The sequence below is a fragment of the Equus przewalskii genome, chromosome 14 (assembly GCF_037783145.1).
Source record: "Equus przewalskii isolate Varuska chromosome 14, EquPr2, whole genome shotgun sequence".
NCBI classification, from domain to species: Eukaryota; Metazoa; Chordata; class Mammalia; order Perissodactyla; family Equidae; genus Equus; species Equus przewalskii.
Window position 1 is genome coordinate 45,177,431 of NC_091844.1, and position 20,505 is coordinate 45,197,935.

The 20,505-nt window shown below is 44.7% G+C and overlaps 1 protein-coding gene and 1 long non-coding RNA gene across 14 annotated transcripts in view; one reads left to right on the forward strand and one right to left on the reverse strand.

Annotated features, from left to right (window-relative positions):
- The window catches only part of SPTBN1 (spectrin beta, non-erythrocytic 1), a 189,028-nt gene that overhangs the window by 103,246 nt on the left and 65,277 nt on the right, over window positions 1-20,505 (reverse strand). For 2 of the 11 annotated variants that reach the window (XR_011526087.1, XM_070572703.1), the window contains exon 1: window positions 542-1,718. The exons of the other annotated variants lie outside the window; for them this stretch is intronic. Coding sequence is in view for 1 of the 2 variants with exons in the window: in XM_070572703.1 (XP_070428804.1) it covers window positions 542-650 (109 nt within the window). In the remaining variant the exon portion in view is untranslated. Of the gene's footprint in view, window positions 1-541; window positions 1,719-20,505 lie in introns of those variants that run through there. 11 annotated transcript variants of the gene reach the window in all.
- LOC103557383 (uncharacterized) lies at window positions 106-12,348 on the forward strand. 3 transcript variants are annotated; one of them, XR_011526089.1, is made up of 4 exons: window positions 106-160; window positions 2,187-2,292; window positions 5,106-5,264; window positions 10,771-12,348. It is a non-coding gene; the product is annotated as an uncharacterized lncRNA (long non-coding RNA). The 3 variants fall into 3 exon arrangements; XR_546454.2 differs by having other exon boundaries at window positions 112-160; window positions 12,124-12,348; XR_011526088.1 differs by lacking the exon at window positions 106-160 and adding an exon at window positions 1,614-1,755 and having other exon boundaries at window positions 2,191-2,292; window positions 12,124-12,348.

Below are 20,505 nucleotides of genomic sequence, written 5' to 3' on the forward strand. Positions count from 1 at the left end.
CCAACACAATACATCAAAAGAGTTAAAATTAAGCTTTGTAATCAAAACTGTAATTTACCCAAGACTTAGGAACAAAAAGACCACTCCCTCCTCCCCATTGCTATTGTTCTACAGGACTGGGTGTCGAGCAGTGCACTTTACACCTTTAGGCTTCCCAGAGGTAAGAGGCTGGGGGCTGGGAGACAGAGGTGACCCGGAATCAAATACTTGCATACTAATAGGTCTATCAGCATTGATCTACTGCGATACAAAGACAGCTCAAAGGGCAGAAAATGTGTGCAGTGGGCAGCGGATACCTGACAAGAGAGCCAAAAGGACACCGGGGAGGGGGGGCACCAAACGGTGGCTTTTCTAGAGTAGAGAGTAAGAAACTGTCTCCTTTAAGCAGTCAATGGGGTGCTCGCAGCCAACCAGAGGCTTTGGGGCCGGGCCGTGCGGCCGCCCGTCTTCATTAGGGTCACGTACCATATGGCACAAATAAAGCCTCAGAACTCCCTTAGGCACGGCCTCAGGCAGGCCCAGCCTTTGGGAGGGGGCTTACCTTGTAGCTGCTTGAATCTCCCTTCCAGCTGGTTGTAGTTGTAAGGCACCTGCCCCGTGTAACCCGGCGACAGCGGCGCGGAAATGCTAGACGTCCTCTGCAATTCCATTATGCCCGGCGTAACGCCCAGGCAGGCTGCACTGTGGAGATCCCGCTCCGGCCCCCTCCAAGCCCCATCCAACAAACAGCAGCTTCCGCACGGCTTGGCTCTCGGCCCCTGCGAAAAGGGCTGGACCTCAGGGAAGCCCCATTCCGGTCTGAAAGTCCAGCAGGGTGATCTGATAGGGAGCTGGCTGCAGGAGAGTCCACCTTAGCCGGGCCAGGAGTTACCAAACACGCATCTAATTCCTGGTTGCTTTCCTTCCTTTTGTGGCCCTTGGCTAGAAGACTGAAATAAATAGCCAAGGAGGGGCGGAGGGACGGAGGGAGGGAGGCGCAAGTCCGACTTAGAAATTTTTAAAAATATGGCCAATCCTAAGCATGCCCCCGTCGCCGAGCCGGGGCGCTGGCGGGAGCAGCGCGCACACCTCCTCCCGGCTGCCCGCCGTGGCCGTCGGTTTGTAATTTAATCAGGAGCCACTCGCGGTGCGCCGGGCGGTGATGTCACCTGATTAGCATAACAGCATTGTAGAGGAAACACAGGCTGTACCACAGGAGGGGCGCAGGGGAGGCCGCCGGCGCGCGGACCCCACTCCCCGGCCGCCCCGCGCGGCCCACGGCGCCCCCGCCGCCCCGAGCCGCCGACCCAGGGCCGGGCCCAGGACGCGCCCGCCGCAGTGGTACCTTCCCGAACAAAGCTGCTGGAATTACAATCTTTTGTTGAGAGCCTCACGTAACGGAAAAGTCTCCGATTACTATCACATGAAAAGGAGGCGGGCGGGAGGGTACAGAGCCCCGCAAGTCCCCGGCCGGCCGGCTCATCCACTACTCAGGGTCGGCGGAAATAAGGCGGCCACGCGGGCCGCGCACCTGGGCGCACACGGCGTCCCCACTGCGCGGGCGCCAACCACGCCGCGGCGGCGGCGGCGGCGGCCGGCCGCGTGAAACTAGAACAAAGTCACGCTGGGCACCGCACAGGCCCGCAGAGAGGGGAGGCATAAGTTAGGGCTCTCAATAGAATCTCCTTAACAGACTTCTGCTGCCATCGTGGGATGTTGAGCTGGACGTTTTCTGGGATAACCCTGGCCCTATAATTGTAATTTGATGCAAGGAAAGTTTATGGGAGCACCCATTTGCAAGGCATTGTGGGAGATGTGGGAGGAAGGTACACAGATAAACACCTTAGGATCCCTAACCTGGAAGTTTATGAGCCGATGTGCAGATAAGAGAAAAAAAATTACCTTCAAATCTCCCATCTAAGTACTAACCAGGCCCGACCCTGCTTAGCTTCTGAGATCAAAGGAGATCCGGCGGGTTCAGGGCGGTATGCCCAGAGACTCAAATCTTACTTTGATTTGTCAAACAAGGCCTCTAAACTTTTGGGTTCTTCAAGATTGTTAAACTCTCCTCCTTAGCTTCTTCTCCCACCAAGCTCAATCAAAAATAAAGTCCTCTACACAGAAAATAACCATGATCAAAATGTAATCTTGGTAAATAATTGACCCTAGTCTCCGCCCCCACCCCGCCCCCCTTTTCCTCACTACAGGCAGAAGACAAATTGCAAATTTGGTGTTTCCAGCATGGAGCCCTGCAGCAATGTTCACCGAAGAAGGTAATTTCATTCCTAAAGGATTCCAATCTGCACTAAAGAGGTGAGCTTCCACCCCAGGTTTACTTTAGTCTCCAGGGCACTTGTAATTCAAGAACGGCATCCCTGTCCAGGACTGGAGTTAAAACAAACCTAGAGTCTGGCTGACTGCTCAACTCTGAACAACCCCCACTCCTTCCAGCCACAAGCCTGGGTTTTTAATATGGCCAGTATCAACCTTTAGCTTTCTAAAGCTAGGCCCATGATTTGAAGACATTTCTCATCATCCATGTAGAGCATTTTCTAAAGCCCTTTACCACTGCTGCAATTCACTAGCAAAACGCGGGGTACTGGAAGAAGCGCTTGACTAGGATTCCCAAGATCTGGGTTTCTGGTCCTGGCCAAGCCTCTTAACCACCTGTGACCTTAGAAGAAACCCTGGATTCCTTCTAAACCTCCGCTGTCCAACAGGGATAATTAATGCCTACCTCTACAAGGTCACTGAGGGGATGATGTGAAAGTGCCCTAAAAATGGTCATCCTATTCAAAATTAGGAGTATATTTTTCAAAATTCACCTCCTCCTGCATTTTTTCCCCACATATCCCATCAAGGCTACAAAGAGTAGGATGGAAACTTGTCAATTACGATCTTAACAGGTCCGTCTTCACTATTAAATATACTGGTGAAGTGATAAGTCTCTAAATGTCCAGCTATGAGACTGCAAAGTGCTTGCCAATTTACAACACTTTATTTTTAATCTTTAAGCCACTTAATGAACAGAATATGGATCAACACTCAGAGTCTCCCTTTCAGCTCCCTCTGGTATGCGGAAGTAGGTGAAATAAGCTTTCTAATTAGCCAGGTTACATACAATGTGATGGGGCAGAGGTTGGGACTAGCGTACCACACTCAATCCAGAAAATCAGACTTAGAACAAGCCAGGCATGGTGAACACACATAAGTATTGGAAAGAAAGGTTTGAGGCTGGGGAAAGCTTTAATAACTGCAGAGGGGCAGGAGGTAGGAAGTGGGGGTCTGTTTGACGTGATGGGGCCAGGGAAAAAGAGGACACACCCTGATGGCTCATCCAACCACCTCCAACTCACAGAGGGAGGAGGTAAAGGAAGGCCAGAGGTGCTCACTGTTTATTCCACTCAGTGTTTACTGGGTGCCAACTGTGTGCAAGGCACACTGTCCAACATTTTGGACGGATTCAAAGATGACTGGCAGAGCTGCTGGCCAAAGGAGATGGGACAGATAGATATGCAAGCAGTCCAATTCCAGAAGAACAGAATAAGGGCTAGGAGAGGAGAGCTACAAGAGTTCAGAGGACAGGAGGTCACACCTGCCCAGGAAAGCAGGCAGGAACAACTGCAGGACAGACTGCATTTGACCAGACCTGGAAGCACAGGCAGACTATCAACAGGCCAGGGCGAGGGGGAAGCCTCCTTTCCTTTCCTCCCTGCTAGGGGGAGGGCAGCACAAGTGAAGGCACTGACACTGACGGGACTGTCCCAGGAATAGCACCAGTGAGTGCTGCCCTTTGACTGGAGCATAAAGGACTGTCAGGCAGGAGGGAAGCCTTGAGAGGCAGGCTTGGAACTAAGCCTGGCCTGGGAACCATTGGAGACTTGAGCCAGAGAAGGATGGCGTCTGGGTTAGACTCTGGGGATGATTATTATGACAGTGGTAGGTTAGAATGGGGAGAAAGGAGAGAGACTGAAGACAGCAGGGTCACTCAGGTGGTTACTGCAGTTGTCCAGGTCAAAGGACTAGTCATGGTGTGGCAATGGGAACAAAGGAATGGGCTTGATGCAAGAGTTAATCCACAAGACTTTGGTAACCAACTGTATGTGGGAGGTTCAAAGGCTCGGGTTGAAGAAGATGCTAGGGTTGATACAGCTGGCTGCAGAGTGTAAGGGAGGACTGAACATTTCCTTCTAGCTGAATCTGAGTTACCTACAACACCACAGGATGACATGTCCAGAAGCAGTCAGGGATGTGGACCTAGACCTCAAGGCTGAATACACATGGAATGAGAGTAGAGACTGTAGTGGGCTTAAATCTAGGAAGGGATGTAAGAGGCAAGAGGCTGAGCACAGAGCCCGGGGGAAGGCCTAGGTCTGAGAGGAAGAGGAAACAACAGGGAGATACCAAGGGAGTTACAGACTGAAAATCCAAGAGAGGGGAGATCAAGCAAGGAAGGCAACAGAAGGCATCACATGCTGCAAAAAGAACAAGGAGCTAGAAGTCAGAGAAAAGGTGACCCAGCGTGTGAATGAGGAGGTCAATGGGGTAATAAAAGCTGAAGCAAGGTTACAGGGAGTTCAAGAATGAGGAGAAAAGGGAAGAAGGAGAACCAGACGGTAGAGGTTGTGAAGATAAGACTATGAATGGGAGCTACAGGACCAGGGGAAGGGGTTCTGGAACAGGGTCCAGCCGAGCATGTTTTCTGTCAGGTTTCAGCCCTGAGTTGGCATAGGCAAGCAAAGGCCAGTGGGACAATGGCTCAAAGGAATGGGTGGAGCAGTCCACCTTAGTCAAGAGGAGGTACCCTTAACTTCAGAGGCAGGAGAGGAAGGATGGAAACAAGCTGAGGAGGAAAGGAGGAATTGAAAGGAACTTGCCCAGCTCTAACTGAATAAAGTCAGAAGCCAAGGGTCCTCCCCACAGTTTTATTTATAGTGATCTAAGAATAATCATCCTGAAGACACCAATGGCAGACACGTGTAGCATATGAGTGGGAACAGTAAGCGGGGGGTGATCGTTTCAGAATGCTCAATAGTCAACCAAGCTCTCTGCAGTAACACACCATGCAATTTTGGCCTATTCCCTCAATCTTTTCTAATCTAAAAAAAATAATTCCCCTCATCCAGGCCAGGGATATCAACACCTGTGGGCAACTCTGATATGTGCTTGTGCCTGCCTTCAAGCTGCAACAAGATTCCAAGGCGTAATCTGGCAAAGTCAACTATGGGATCGAAGGAACCGAAGCCCGGGTAACATGTATCTGCCATCCTTGTGATGCCAGAAAGGTAAAACCAAGTCCCCAGAATTATCTGCAGACAGCACAAAGTAGAAGTGCTGTGGTGTGGTGGAAAGACCAGAGTCCAGAGTCAGGAGCTCAGGCTCACCCCAACTCTGAGTGCCACCAAGAAGCCAAGTAATTACATGCATGTCTAACCCTCCCTGGGCCTCACAGTCCTCACCTATAAATCGAACAGGTTGGAATCTATGGTCATAAAAAATTCCTTCTGGTTTTAAACGTATTTATGAGTGATTTGGGCTCCCCCCTCTTGGAGACTATTGTTGTAGTCCCAATTATCATCAATCTCCACATAAACTGAATGGCCACAGTAACAACATCACCACATTATTACAGCACTTTGTAGTTCACAAAATGCTTTCACAGACATTTTCTCAAATGACTAACCCTGTGAAGAAGGTATTGTATCCATTTTGCAGACAAGGCCACTGAGGTTCAGACAGACACAGTGCCTTTCCCAGGGCGCTACAGCTGGTGAGTGGCAGAGCCAACCTGGACCCAAGACTGACCAAGTCTAGCACTGTTTCTCCTTGGTACTCAGAGTATATCAGCTTACCAGTGGTTTCTAAGCTTTTCAGAAAAACCATAAAACTTGGTAAGTAGTATCAAGATAAACCTAAAACCCAAGCAAGCCACCACAAGAACTTCTACAGCACTTAGTTTGGGTTAGGATCAGGCACATTCTCTGCTAGTTCATACAGAAGTTACTAGTTTGAGGGTTCTGAGGGTTTGTTGTGAATGCGTTTTGTTTGGTCTTATTTGGTTTGGTCTTATTCCTCTTCTCATACGTGTTGGACCTATACACTAAGATTCTGTATAACTTAGCATGTAGTAGAGGGTAAGATGAAGCCTCTGTTTGTTCCAAAAGGCTCTATGTAGTCTGGGAGGTTTAAAAAAAAAAGAATGCTTTTCCTGCATTACAGCAAGATTGAAAGAGTAAACTATGGAGTGTTCATTTCCTGAACATCTAAACATTAGCAAGACTGAAAACGTCTGGGAGACGATGGCCAAAATGCTAAGATGTGATGGGATTTGTACACATTTAAGGACTTGAAAAACCGACTCAAGAGCTAGGGAAAAAAGTAGTAGGAATAGGGAGGGGCAGAAAACAACAAAGTTTTACATATAAACTGTTTTGCCAGATTCTTAGCCACTCTCTACTGCCATTTCCAGATCTGCCTTTCGTTCATCACTGTCAAATTCCTTGACAGATGGATGACTACAACCAATTTCTCCTGAGCATTTCTTTATAGGAAACCAAAATAATACTACTAACATAATCCTCTTCCACTTGTGTGGCCAGATAGAGAAGTGGGCCCCAAATCATGCTGCCGCATGTATGCTCTACAGGGCCGAAGCGTAGAGGATCTTTCTGTCAAGCCTCTCTGGTTCTCTTTCTGCCTTGTCTCTCTGGCCCACCTATTCCCTTCTCCAGGAGCCTCCTGCCCACTTCGCCCAGTCTTGAATCCTTAACTGTGATCCTTCTTCTGTCCACTCTGCTGAATAATGCCCAGAGAGCCAGCCACCCCCTAAATACCTAGTTACTGCTATCCTTTCTCCCCAAAGCCTGCCTCAGCATGGATCTTCTCTTAAAACCCCACGCCTTTTTCAATGGAAATTGCCACACATACCAGAAAACTCAACCAACCAACCAAGCATACTACCATGATATCCAGCCAAAAATAACAGAAAACATAAGAAATAATCTGAAACCCCCCCCCCCAAAAAGGCAATTTCAACAAGTCCCACTGGCAGAACACATTTCTGACACTGGCATTTCTGTGCTGTTGCTACCTGCCTGCCACCCCTCCAGAGCATCTCTTTCTCCCCAATGGCACCTCACACTCAGGGCCCACAGCCTGGACAGCTGGGAGCAGTCAGCTTCCCCTCCCCTCCTCTCACCTCACAACCCACAAGACCCTCAGCTGATCAGGGCTGAGACCACCCCTCAACTCACTCCTAGAGCACCACCCACAGAGCATTTGGCTCAGGTTTGGAAATGCAAAGCCAGAACAGACTAGGAATCTAGGAAGCTGGGTCTGCCACTTCCTAACTTTGTGATTCTCTGAGCCTGCAAAATTCACACAATAACAGGACCAACCTCATAGAGTTATTCTATAATTGAGATAAATGTTTAGAAAGATCTTAGCACTACCCTAACAGCTATGATTACTAGTCTTTAAACTCCTCATAGAGGAAATTTCAAAAACTAATTCTACCTTACCTTTGGCCATCTCTCCACCAAGGAGGCTACTAGCTGCAGAATGTTCTAGGTTTCACATAGAATCACTGACCTCAGGCTGGGAACCAGAGTGGTCACCCCTTTGGATTTTTGGACAAGGACAGTTCGGAATGGCAGGACCAGTCCTCCACCTGGGAAGTACTCACAAACCCTTCTCTTTAACTCACCCCATTACACACCGGGAAAAGCATCTTGAAAATCATATTTTATAGATGTTAAAGCAGTTAACACCCAATATAGCAAGAACACAATACTCACTATGAAACAAGTTATAAAGGGCCTATGTTTTTAGAAAGGTCAATGTTTGTTTGAAGTGGAGCTATCAGATTTGATATTTCGGGATGTAGGATAACTAGAAGAAACATTAAAGGGACAGCTCAAGGTATTTTTCCATCTACAGTAACTGCTACCTCTGTTGCCTGGAGGATATGGATGTTTCTCTTTACACACACACACACACACACACACACACACACACACACCCCTCCCACAAAATCATCTAGTTATATGGCTGAATCTGAAATACCAGGGCAAATCTAATTTCCACTCATATCCTTTTTCTGTTTCTTGATCAACTGGTCACAGCACAACTGAATATAAAGCACCTGGCATCTCTGCTGAGAGGGAGAAAAATGGCACGTTACACTCAGTATCAAGCACCCAAAGTCCTGGGGAAGGAATGCAGTTTACTGAATCTTCTACCCCAGCCAAACCCTATCCCTGCATTCTTATCGCGTCTGTTATCTGCACAAGCAAAGCTTCCCTGTATGGGCAAAAGAATGCCCCTGTCCAGAGGCCCCACCTTTAGCAAACAGGTGTTGCTATGCCTGTGACTATAACACCAGCCAGAGCCAAGACTGGCCTCCTTCGCTGCAGGTAGAGTGGTTCAAAGGAAAAGAACATCTGAGGAATGCAGCTGGGGCCAGGCCTGCTCTTGCCCGGGATTTCTGGTTTTGCTTCCCACCTCTGACATGGAGAGAAAAGGCTGACACACACAGGTGTTCAGAGCTATTGGGCCAGACTTTATAAGGGCGCAAATGGGACAGTGAGAAGACACTGTTTCCTCGTAGCACAGCTCATGGGAAAGAAATGGGAAAAGAGGAAATACAAATGCATTCTTTGTGAAAGCAAGCCTTGGACCCTGCCCTCAGGTATTCACACCCATCTTACCTTTTCCAAGAGCTTAACATAAACTGGCTGCAATGAGAAAAGGTGGAAAGAACAGGCTGAACAGGCACCTGGAGAGGGTGGTAGGAAGAGGAAGGGAGTGGGAGATGCAAACTTTATCATCAAGACACAGGCCCCACACCTCCTGGTCTACAGAGAGCAAAAGTGAACCCATCCAACATGCTCTCAGCCCCACCTGGAAGCACAGCCATTGGAGGGACCCACGTAATTATAAGAAGTGATTGCTTCTCTGCAGGCACTTTCAACCTAGCTGAGGAAACGGGACAGACGGACACACACAGACACAGACACACACAGTGGCATGTAACAGATTGGGTTAGTGATAGTTAAAGTAGCATTCTGAATGGATCAACAACAGCATTTTTCTACTTGGTGGAGAAAAGAACAAAGCCGAGTGGGGTTTCTTCCACATGAATGCCCTCTGTTGCTATACCGTCATATCTCCAATTTTAATGTGGCTTCTAACTAAATCCCTGCCAACATGTGCCACACTAACATGACAGTGTAGCTTATTGTATTTATTAATTGGAGGTGGAGGTGTTATTTCTTGCTCTTTGAAAAACAGGTCCTGATTACCCAGTTGCAGGGCTATGGAACACTGCATGCGGCCCTGGCATGCCAAAATGTGAAATATTTTAAGGGTGCAGTCATTTCTTCCTCCTCAGCACCTGAGCTTCTGTGATCTCTCAATGAGATAGCACAGCCTCCCTCCCAAAGGACTTTGCTAGGCAGCCACTCACTGGGCACAGGCCCTGAATAATTCATGGTCAGCCCAGTCACTCAGAAGCGCCAAGGCCCTCCAGCTGCCATTACCTGGGAGGCAGACTGCACGCTTACTGTAAAAGAATGAAATACTATCAACTCCCTCTGAGACCTTCTTTACAGAAACAATTCTTCCCTCTTTTCTTCTCCTCATTTTAAACCAGGTATTTTCCACTAGATCAAAGTGTAACTGACTTTTACTCTAAGGAAGACAGATCCCAGGTACACAGATGGGGTGGAGAGACAGTGATGTCCTCAAACAAGTACACGGTCAGGAGGGCACCTCCTGACTCTGGATGCTGAGATGACATGGGTAAAGGACCAGACACTATGCCTGACACAAGACAGACGATCAATAAATGTCAGTCTTTATCCTTTCCTCATACCTGTCCCTCTGCTCCAGCCAAACTGATCTGTGCCTTACCACCTGTCTTGGGCTTTCTCATCTCCATGCCTCTGCTTTTGGTGTTCCCCTCACCTCTTGGTCTAAAGTCCACCCATCCTTCAAGCCCAGCTCAAAACTTCCCTCCTCCAGGAAGGCTTCCCAGATTATCCTAGCTAAGATGATTCCTCCTCAGAAACCCTATACCAGTACTGTCAGCCCCCCTCATCTGGTACCTATCATGCATGGCCTTAGAGTATTGCTTATCTCTTCGTCTGTACCAGTCTTATCTACCTAATTAAAATAATGGAAAGTGCACTAGTTACAAACTCAAGACAAGTGAAAAGCGGACTCCATTCTCAGCTTTTGACACTGACTGGCCTTGTGACCCTGAGCCAGTCTCTTGGCTTCTCCAATACTCTCTCTAAAATCTCAGGGATCTGATGTAGAAAATCTCTAAGGTCCTCTGGATATAATGCTCTTGGAAACATATTATAATCTGTTTTAGGGCAGGTGGAAGTTTTATGTAACCTTCACTCCAGACTCCCCAGCCCAGAATCATCTAAGAAACAGTAGTTCAAAAACAATTTAGGCATTTCAGAAGCCTGAACACTGAACAGAAGCCTAAACAGAGCAAAGGCTCTGTGAGAGGTGGCACCATAGGGTGAACTGCAGAGCCTGTTCCACTTTATGCAGCACCCCCTGCTCCATACCTTAACCCTTCACAAAGAGAAGATGAAAGCCAGAACTCCTAGCAGATGTCAAGAGGTCTTTTTCAAAATTCACCTACCTAAGCCAATCATCTCACTTATAGATAAGGAGAATGAGACACAGGGCAGCATGCCCAGAGATACACAGTAAGTTCCTGCATACTGGAAATTAGCCGGCCTTCTGAATTCCTGCTGCCTCGTTCATTTCTAGGGCAAACTTGAAGGTACAGGGAGCTGAGGACAAAGGAAGTGGCAGCATTTCTCAAGCCTCCCCATCAGTGAAGTGGCCCCAAAGCTCGAAATCAGAGAAAGCTCATTCTAACCCCTCTCCCACCTCACCTTGCAGTATCCAACACCAAGCTGGAGCCAACAAGCTTGCACCAAGTGGCAGATGACCCATATCTTTCCGTGTGCTCTGACGTCCAACTTGTACCCGCACAGAGAGAATAAAGACCCAGACTAGGGTACTGGCAGCTTCGATCTCATCCTCCCAGCCCAGCAGAGAACCACACAGTCAGCCCCAGTGCACTCTGTTGTCCAAAGACCCTTTCTCTCAGTTTTCTGCACTGGGCTTTTATTATTCTTATGATGTTCTGAGGGAACAGTTTATTCAGGAGGTATTTTTTAAAACCATCTGACAAGTGGATTCATTCATTATAACCAGAATTTTAATGACAGGTAAGGAATGAAGTGAGATAAGAGAGAGACTAAGCTCTTTTCTAAAATCTGCCAAGCTCACCCATAACCACGTCTCCACTCACCTTTTTATTACCATTTCTATCACCTTTTTAATTACCACCTACCAGGAAAAACATGAATGGTGACCATGATAGTGCTTTTCTCCACTACACTTTATTTTAATAAGATAATAAAAGCTTCAGAAAAGGATGGGGAGAAATTGGAACATTTGTGCACTGTTAGTAGGAATGTAAAATGGTGCAGCTGCTGTGAAAAATAGAGATTTCTCAAAAAATTAAAGATAGAATTACATATGATCCAGCAACCCCACTTCTGGGTATATATCCAAAAGAAATGGAAGCAGGATCTCAAAGAGATATTTCAACACCAATGTTCACTGCGGCACCACTCACAAGAGCTAAGTGGTGGAAGCAACCCAGATGTCCACTGATAAATGAATGGATAAGGAAAATGTGGCCTACACCTACAATGGAATATTATTCAGCCTTTAAAAAAAAAAGGAATCCTATCACATGCTACAACATGGATGAACCTTGAGGACATTATACTAAGTCATTAAGAGGACATTATGAAATAAGCCAGTCACAAAAAGATGGGTACTGTATGATTTCACTTATATGAGGTATCTAGAGTAGTCAAACTCATAGAAACAGAAAGTAGAATGGAGGTTGCGAGGAGCTGGGGGGAGGGAGAATTGGGGAGTTGTTCAGTGGGCGCAGAGTTTCAGTTTTGCAAGATGAAAAAGTTCTAGAGATCTGCTCCATAACCATGTGAATATAGTCAACGCTACTGAACTGTACACTTAAAAATGGTTAAGATGGTAAATTTCATATGTCTTTTGCCACAACTAAAAGTTTTTTTTAAGTTTCAGTAAAGACTCAGGCAGAACGTACTACAGTAGATCTAAAGCCACGTGTTATGCATCTGTGATTCTGAAGCTGGAACAAAACATTCTCAAATGCTGTCAACCAACACGCTGATCCCTCCAAGTCCTCTCTTCAACGCTCCAGGAAAAAAAAAACTTTACGGGAATCCTGCCCGCTCTCATTTTTACAACAAAAGGCCTAATAAATTAGTTATTGACTCCCAATTGCCTCCAAGCCTCACATCTGTGTGTAGTGCTGTGGAATAAAGTCCATTCACCACAGAGTTACCACTAGTGGCAGGTCTAATGATTTTTACAAGTCCAACCTTCATGCAATTGCTCAAAACTTTCTTCAAGTCAGTATCTTTGAGATCAAGTCCCCAAAACAGGAGAGTAATCAATTAGTAATTTAGGACTAGTCAGTAGCAACACATCAGAGTTAGGCAGGCACACACACATTTACACAGTTTGTGTGTGTGTGTGTGCATGTGCAGGCCCAGATGTGCAGAAGATGTTAGACAGACAAGTTTTCCTTACGCCTAAGGTCTCGTGATACTCCATCATCAACCATCCTGAAATATTCAGACTTGCCCACCCAGTTACAGAATATTAATATCCTGTCAACGTGGGCACATGCAAAGTTTTCTGTTAAGGATAATTTTAGTATTATAAGGGCTTATAAAGTAACGGACTAAGGTTCTTACTGATCAAAACACTGTCCTTCTATTCTGCCTATTAAAGAATATTATGGAAGGGCAAATAGCAAAAATCATTATACAGGAGAAGGGCCTGTAATTTGAAGTGATTATAATCAAAATCTTATTATCATCGTACAAGAGCCTGCGTTTCTGACTCATCAAAGATAAAAAGTTAATGAAAAAATAAACAAGAGCCTAGGACTTGAGTCAAAGTTACATGGCATTTATTATTTCCTGGAGAAGCATAAAGGTTGCTATCATCCCCGTAACCACACACAGTTCGCATCACACTGTGTACACAGAAACCACTGGGAAAAGAAGCCAGAACTCACCTTGGTAACCACAGGAAGTCAGCCTGCTAACTCCCCAGGAGCCCACACACAATCTGAGAGGCCTAAGGGACCTCACCACCTAACCTGCCCACTGCCTTGTTTTTCAAATGAGGAAACTGAGGCTGAGAGAGGCAGGGATGACTTCTCTCAAGTCTCAACCAAGCCCAGCAGCACCCAGATCTCCTGATTTCAGTAACAGTACTGACAATGGCCCCCAATCAAGCCACTTTTGAAAATGCCATAAAAAAGCTCTGTGACCTAAAAAATGTTTTCCCTAGGTTTTAAAGCCCATCTGCTGGTTTTCCTCTAACAGTAGAATAGCAATGGAATACCAGGCATGTTAAATGAAGCGCCCACCTCATATCTGCCACTTGGTGGGGTCTCAGGATATCTCCACTTATTTAATTTCATCCTTCCTTAAAGAAAAACATACCCCTTTTCAAAAAAAGTTTTTCAAGTTGTTTGTACAACTTACTAAGATTCATATCTAGGTTATATTTTATATCTCCATATCTTATAAGATAACCCCTACTGCCATATCTTTTTAGTATGCTATTTAACACAAATAAATATTTGACCTTTTTTTAATATATGTCACTTAGGCCTCCCTTTTTAAACTGGTAACACTTCTCTTGTGCTTGACAGTCAGAAACAAAAAGAATGTAAAATATCTGATTTTTAACTCTCAGCTTTCCTGTTAAATATAGGTAATGTTTGGCCCTATTGGGAAAGGTTTTAATAAGCTCAGTCACCAATGATGTCATCAAGTGAGAATTCATCCCTTAAAACAAACAAATAAGAAAAAACTTTGCTCTAATTTCCGTTCCTTTAACACTTCTAACCTCCTAAGTTTACTCAAGGTATCTCAAAGTCTTACAATTCTCTAATATGAGTAATTCTAGAGAGAGGTACAAGATTTTTTTCTTTCTTGGATTAAAGGACATTCAGAGGCCCAAAAATACTTACATGAAGGAAAGCAATTTCCAGGAGAGTTAGAAAAGGCAGGTCAGAGATAGGCATCAGAGGCTTTCAATTACCGCCCAGGAAGACAGGGGCCCCTGATTTATATTACCACTGGAGCAGGCAGGCTGGGGCAAAAAACAATCCGATTCAGAAAATCTCAGACTGAAATCTGTAAAATGGGGGCTAATGACTCCTACCAAAAACTGCTCTTAATATTATAGTAATATTTTCAAAATCTTCTCCAAGATGAAAGTGATACACAAATTTTAAGTATTACAAATAATCCCCCTGAGAATCTAGTTATATTTCTTTTTTATTATCCCCTGATACCAAACTACAGCTGTCTCAACAAAGAGGAAGAGAGCACTAAAGCTAAATAACCCCCACAAAGGACCAACCATCTTTCAGGCAGTGCCAGCCTCTCTCTGACTTGGTTTTTCTACGCTGAGCACATCCCTCACCCTCTGGAATACAGGTCTCCCACTGCCATCTCTGTCTCTCTCCCTCCAATTTTGGTTATTTGCAGGGGAGAGAAAAAATCAATTCCTCAGTCTCCATCCAAGAAAAGTCTCTAGATGTTTTTATTACACTTTTCTCTAAATCCTTCTCTCAATATATGTTTAAGGTTATGATCATTTTAATGTGCACTGAGTACAAACCTAAAACAGGTAAATGCAGCAAGAAAAGATGAAAATGCAAAGAACATATTAATTTTTTTTAATTAAAAAATTGGAAGTCTTTTTCAGTGCTTTTCCTGCCTCCAGAAGAAGGCCTGAGAGTCACAAATGCCCTCTAAACACCATAGCAAACAAAGCCACAGGTCACCACTGTCTTCAGGCCATCTGAATGTATGCCCCTTGAATGTTCCTGCTTTTCCAGCTTGACTTCTTCTAATCTTCCCACTCACCCTGCATTAATGTAATATTTCTCAATATGGAGGGCCTCCTTGCAGGAGGAGAGAGGAGCCCTCTCTTCAGAAGATTTATTTTCATAATGAAATTTTATATTCAAGACCTCACACACAGGCCTACTGTGTGTAGACCCTGAGCCGGGGATCTTCCATATTATTTTAAGTTCTCTCAACAATCCCACAAGGTGGATATTATGATTCTCATCCTACAGAAGTAAGGTACCCACTACCTGACAGCTAGTAATTGGCAGAGCAGGGATTTAATCTCAGACTCCAGGCCTCTAAAGCCATTCTTCCATTCTCAGCATCAGCCCTAAGATGCACCACTCCTGGATGCCTGAATCCAAACTAAGGAACACCCGGGCGCCCCGGCCCTAGGAGGACCTCCAAACGTGCATGAGGACAGGCAGACTGAGAGAGCCTCAGGGCCCATTCTGTTTCCAAAGGCTGGAGAGAATATACACAAATATGAGCTAAGGAAAACGTGATACAATCCTAAAACTGGAGGCCACGTGATAGAGCCGCCCCCCCCCCCCAAAAAATCCAAACAATGGCCTCCCTTGCAGATTTGTGACCAAAATACCCCACAAAATACCCCAAGCATCTGGCACCCAGAAGAACAAACTTGGCATGAGGCTTCATATAATCAAAACCAAACTCATTTCCCTTCCTCCTCCCTTTCCCTACCCTCCACAGCCCACTGGAGAGCAAGTCCCGGGGATTCTAATGCACTAAGTCCTTGCTACGGCCCCAGTTTCAGGGCCTCTCCTCATCTCTTCGCTGGATGAACAGGACCGCCTCCTAGCCATCTCCCTCTAGCCATCTCCTCATTGAGCCATCCCCCACGGTGTCCTCCTGAGATACCAGTCAGATCCTACCATTCCCTGAACCCAAACAGTGGTTCTCAGGTTAAGTCATTAGGGGTCTCAAGACCCCCGGGGTTAGAAATCTAGGGGAAGCCACTCTGTTTCATCCAGGGTGGCTCTGAGTTTGCCATTTTACATATCAAGGTCACAAATAATATCCTTTTTGAAAATAAAAATTCTCCTGAAATAAATTTCAAAAACCACTGGCCAAAAGGACACAGGCTAAACTCCACGGCATGGCTTTCAAGGCCCTCCTTGCCTACTCCTACGCTTCTACCCTGAGTTCCTTCTGCACTTCTGCACCTGGCTCCCCAAGAGAGCCAGGCACCATCGTGCTATTCATGGCACTGCTTACCCAGCCTAAAATTCCCTTCCATCTACTGACACGGCCTCACCCTAGTGAGAAATGAAAATTTTTTCTGCTGACCACAGAGTTGTTTTTACTTAATTACCTATCTCTGTATTTCTAACACTAATCACAATGCCTAGCGCATAAGTGCTCAATAAATATTTCACTCATTCATTCACTAATAAATGAATGAAGCAAAAAAATCAAATACCACCTCACTCTAATAATCATGATTCACAAGGCTTAAAAATAGACCACTTAGGTGTACTTTTAAATGTACCTGCTACCACGGGGTTTTCTAGCACTGTTAGTTAAAAATCTAATTAGTGGATCAATACTAGCATTACAAAAAATGGTACAGAACAGAAAATATCAGAGCACCTCAAGTAGTACAAGTAAACATTACTTTTTGAAAAATAAATGTGGGTGGATACTCACACAAGTATACCCAAATAAACATAAATTTATTTGTGTGCTAGACTGCCATGTAAAATATATTTCTTACTGATATTGTGCTCAAAATTTTTTTCTTTCAAAATCTTAAGTCAGTTATAGACTAGATTGACATGATTACTCTGAAGTCCTCCATTCAGTTTAAGAAACATAGAAATTTCATCCTCCCTGCTAATATTCAGTTCAGACAATAATAGTGTTGAGTGTTCCAACTAAAATGGCTCCTTGAATATGATGGAATTTTTAAAAAAAGACCTACATGTGGGCACACCTGAAGATGACTGCTGATTAAATGCACATAGAAAACCGCACAAGCACACCTGTTAATTCAGTGCTGGGGTTTTGGGTTTCGAATCAGTATCAAGTGCATCCTCCAGCCTAGCCTCTCCTCCATCCTGTATTTCTCAAGGCAGTCTTGAATACCTCTACATTATTTACAAGCATCCCTACGAACACTGGCCTTCCTTCAAATGCTTGGAGACAGTTCCATGGGTGGTGTGTTTAGGGGCTCAGGACAAAAGCCGGAAGCACAAACTAATTCTCTGCAGAGCGAACAGTTCCCAGGATAAAATTTTGTGTGTTCACAGTAGAGACATATAAAGGGCTAACAGATTCGGTCTATAAACTCATTTCTCCAAAATCAGTATATAAGACAACTTCAGGACTGTCAACCCATGGAAACGCATGTCCCTGCCTAGAGGAAAAGGTAAAAACTGACCACAGGGCCAAACTAGCTGAACAATACACCCCTGACCCCATGGATTTAGAAAGGTACTAGATTGTTTTTGTTGTTGTTGTTAATCACAGAAGAAAAGGCTAAAATTACACATCAGGTAAAACAACAACAGTGACAACAGCACTCTAGTCCCCTTGTAGCCTAGTCTGAGGGACAGATGAATGGCCTTTGGCTGTTGCAGCAAAATAGAGGTATTCTAGGAACCATATACTACAATTACAGCATTCCATTCCCTGTCATGCTTGGCCACCATATTCACAAATTCCCTATGTCCTTAAAGTCACAATACAGTATTCCAGGAGGAAAATTGTAGCCAGTGTTTATAAATTTGTAATGAACCATTAAATCATCAAACTCCAACTGCTGGCACCAACTTGAGACTAATGATGTCACATAGGAAGACAGGGAAACTGCAGGCCAACCAAGGAGGGCACGCCTCTTGAGAGATGCCCCTACTAAGTGCCTTTAGTATCCCAGAAACATGGAAGGTAAACAGACAAAGAGGGAAGAGATGCAGAAACATTGTAGTGATCTGAAGAAGCAGCAGACAAAGAAATCCTTGGCTTTTGCTCTTTTGGCCAAAAAAGGTAAAACCCTAGGGGCAGACACTAGCAGCACAAAAGGAGGCAGGGGACAAACTGAGAGCCTCATGGGAAGGCTATCCCATCCACTGTGTAAGGGTTTCTACCAGCTTACAAACAACACCTCCAATTTCCAAAGCATCTCCACAAGTTACCATGGTAAGGAGATCAGATCCTGCAAGAATGAAAATTTAAGACAAACACTCTTTGGTAGGACAAACATTAAACTCCACAATTCTAACAATCAACTGGTCCTGCTTCTGTTTATTACTAGAAAAGAAAAAGTGTTTTCAATAATGTACACAGAAAATATCTCAAAAGACATGCATCAAACTTTCAAAAGAAACTATCTTTAGGGATGAGCATAGGTTTGGGGAAGTGGAAAACATTCACTGTCCACTTCTGTAGTGTTTGGATTTTTTTAAATTGAGAGATAACTGACATATAACATTGTATTAGTTTTAGGGGTACAACATAGGGAATTTTTTTTTTACAATGCATTATTTTATGATACATTTTAATGTAAAATTCTTATATAGAGCTTTTCAATAGGTATCATAGAAATTTGGGGGAAATTTTCCCCAACTGAAGTGATATTTAGTAGCTCTGACCATGAATGGGTTCTTCGGTCTGACAAATAAAAGCACCTAATTGCATTCAGACTTATGTAAGGTGCTGCAGGGAATGCCAAAAGAACTATTACTCATTGCACTGTCTTCAAGGAGTTTAGTAATCAGCTGGAAAATTGCACTGTCTTCAACCAGTTTAGTAATCAGCTGGAAAGAGAATACAGATACATCCATCTTGAGCACACACATGAAACTATGAAGACTCAGGGGGTAGGATACAGAATAACAAGGGGCAAAGATCGGCAAGAACCACACAGGCAGGATGGCTCCATGGAGGAGCTGGGGCTCAGGTTGAGACAGTGCAGAGGGCTTGAGCTTCTGAAGACTTACAGGGTGATCCACTAGGAAACAGGTAATGCAGGGAGGGCCTGGGACAAGCAAATGGCCCGGCACTCCCTGACTTCAGTCCTTCTGTTTCTCAAGATGCTTACAGACACAATAGAGTGGCTAATAAAGCAATTTCACATACTTGCTCAAGAAATCAAGGGCGTATGCAGAAATGTAAACCTGTATGGCAAAATTTTTATCAGTCTCACCCAGTAAAATGTGCCTATCACCCAATTTGTCACTACCTTAGGGTTCTGAAAATTCACAGGTTTGCAACAAAAGAGGTCAAAACTCAGAGCTCAGCAAATCCCCTTGAAGATGTAATGAGAATACAGGAGAGATAAGAATTGTGGAAAATGGATATGTTTATCAACCAGAGAATGAAGAGGCTAAGATTCAGGTTTAGGAGAAGTATCACAACACTTTTATGTAATGCTGTCGCATACATTGCCTGTATCATACACATGGTCTGTTTCCCCAAAATAGATTGCATGTGGGTAAGGAACATGCTTATATGCCACTTTCATCATTGTACTGCTAAAAAATCTGGATTGACACTCTGTTACTGGACACCTGTCATACTCAACAAAGAACAGCGCTGGTCTTTGAGGCCCCAAGAAGAAACAATGGGATAGAGTGTTTCCAAGTCACAAAATTACCAAGCAAATTCTCAAGTTAACAACTTAGGTGCAAACTAAACATCTTATTAGAGGTATATTCTAAAGACTGAAATGCCAGTGTTTGTTTCTCCTTGTTAACTTTATTTTTTGAAAGACCCTAAAGGAAACTGTACATTATTGTTTGCTTTCTTTCTTAAGGAAGCAATTAGTTAATGGTGAATGTCACCTTGCCATTTTATGAAATAGCTTTATCTCTGAATCAACAATATCAATCTATCTGAAAACGTGCTGTGAATGTTTATTATTATTTATTGTCATCTGCCCAGCACCCACCCCTTTTTCAGGAATAGCTCCATATGGTTCCAGAGAGAGCTGCCATGTTCTTACATCCCTCCACACCCCACACCACAGTTCGCTGGTTCAGGAGTAGTCCCTTGACCAAAGCCTAATAAATTATAGCCTCTCTACCAAACATCGTCAATGTTTCCGACCACAACTAGAAAAATGGGGAAAGTGGTGGACAGCAAAGTCTAGGGGCAGATGGCACCCATATTTCCTGTCATTTGAAAGACCACCTACAGGGCAGAGACAAAAGCTCACTCACAAGGAAGCTAAAAACGAGAGACTGAAAGACAGAAAACCTTAATTTCCATTGTTCCAAGGCTTGTCTGCACCTTGCCCTTTCCTCAGATTGGCTGTCTAACTCTTCCCTCGATCACACAAGATACTCCAATATCTTTCCCCAAAAGTCCTAATATAAAGTACTTTTCTCCACCACGCCAAAATTCTGCATTAGAAATGCTAACCGTACCCTCCAACTGCCAGCCCAATGCCCTCTAAGCCATGGATGGATGGGACTAGTGTTTTATACATATGGCTGGCTTCCTGCTCTTCACCAATGTTGTGGGTACCTCTGCT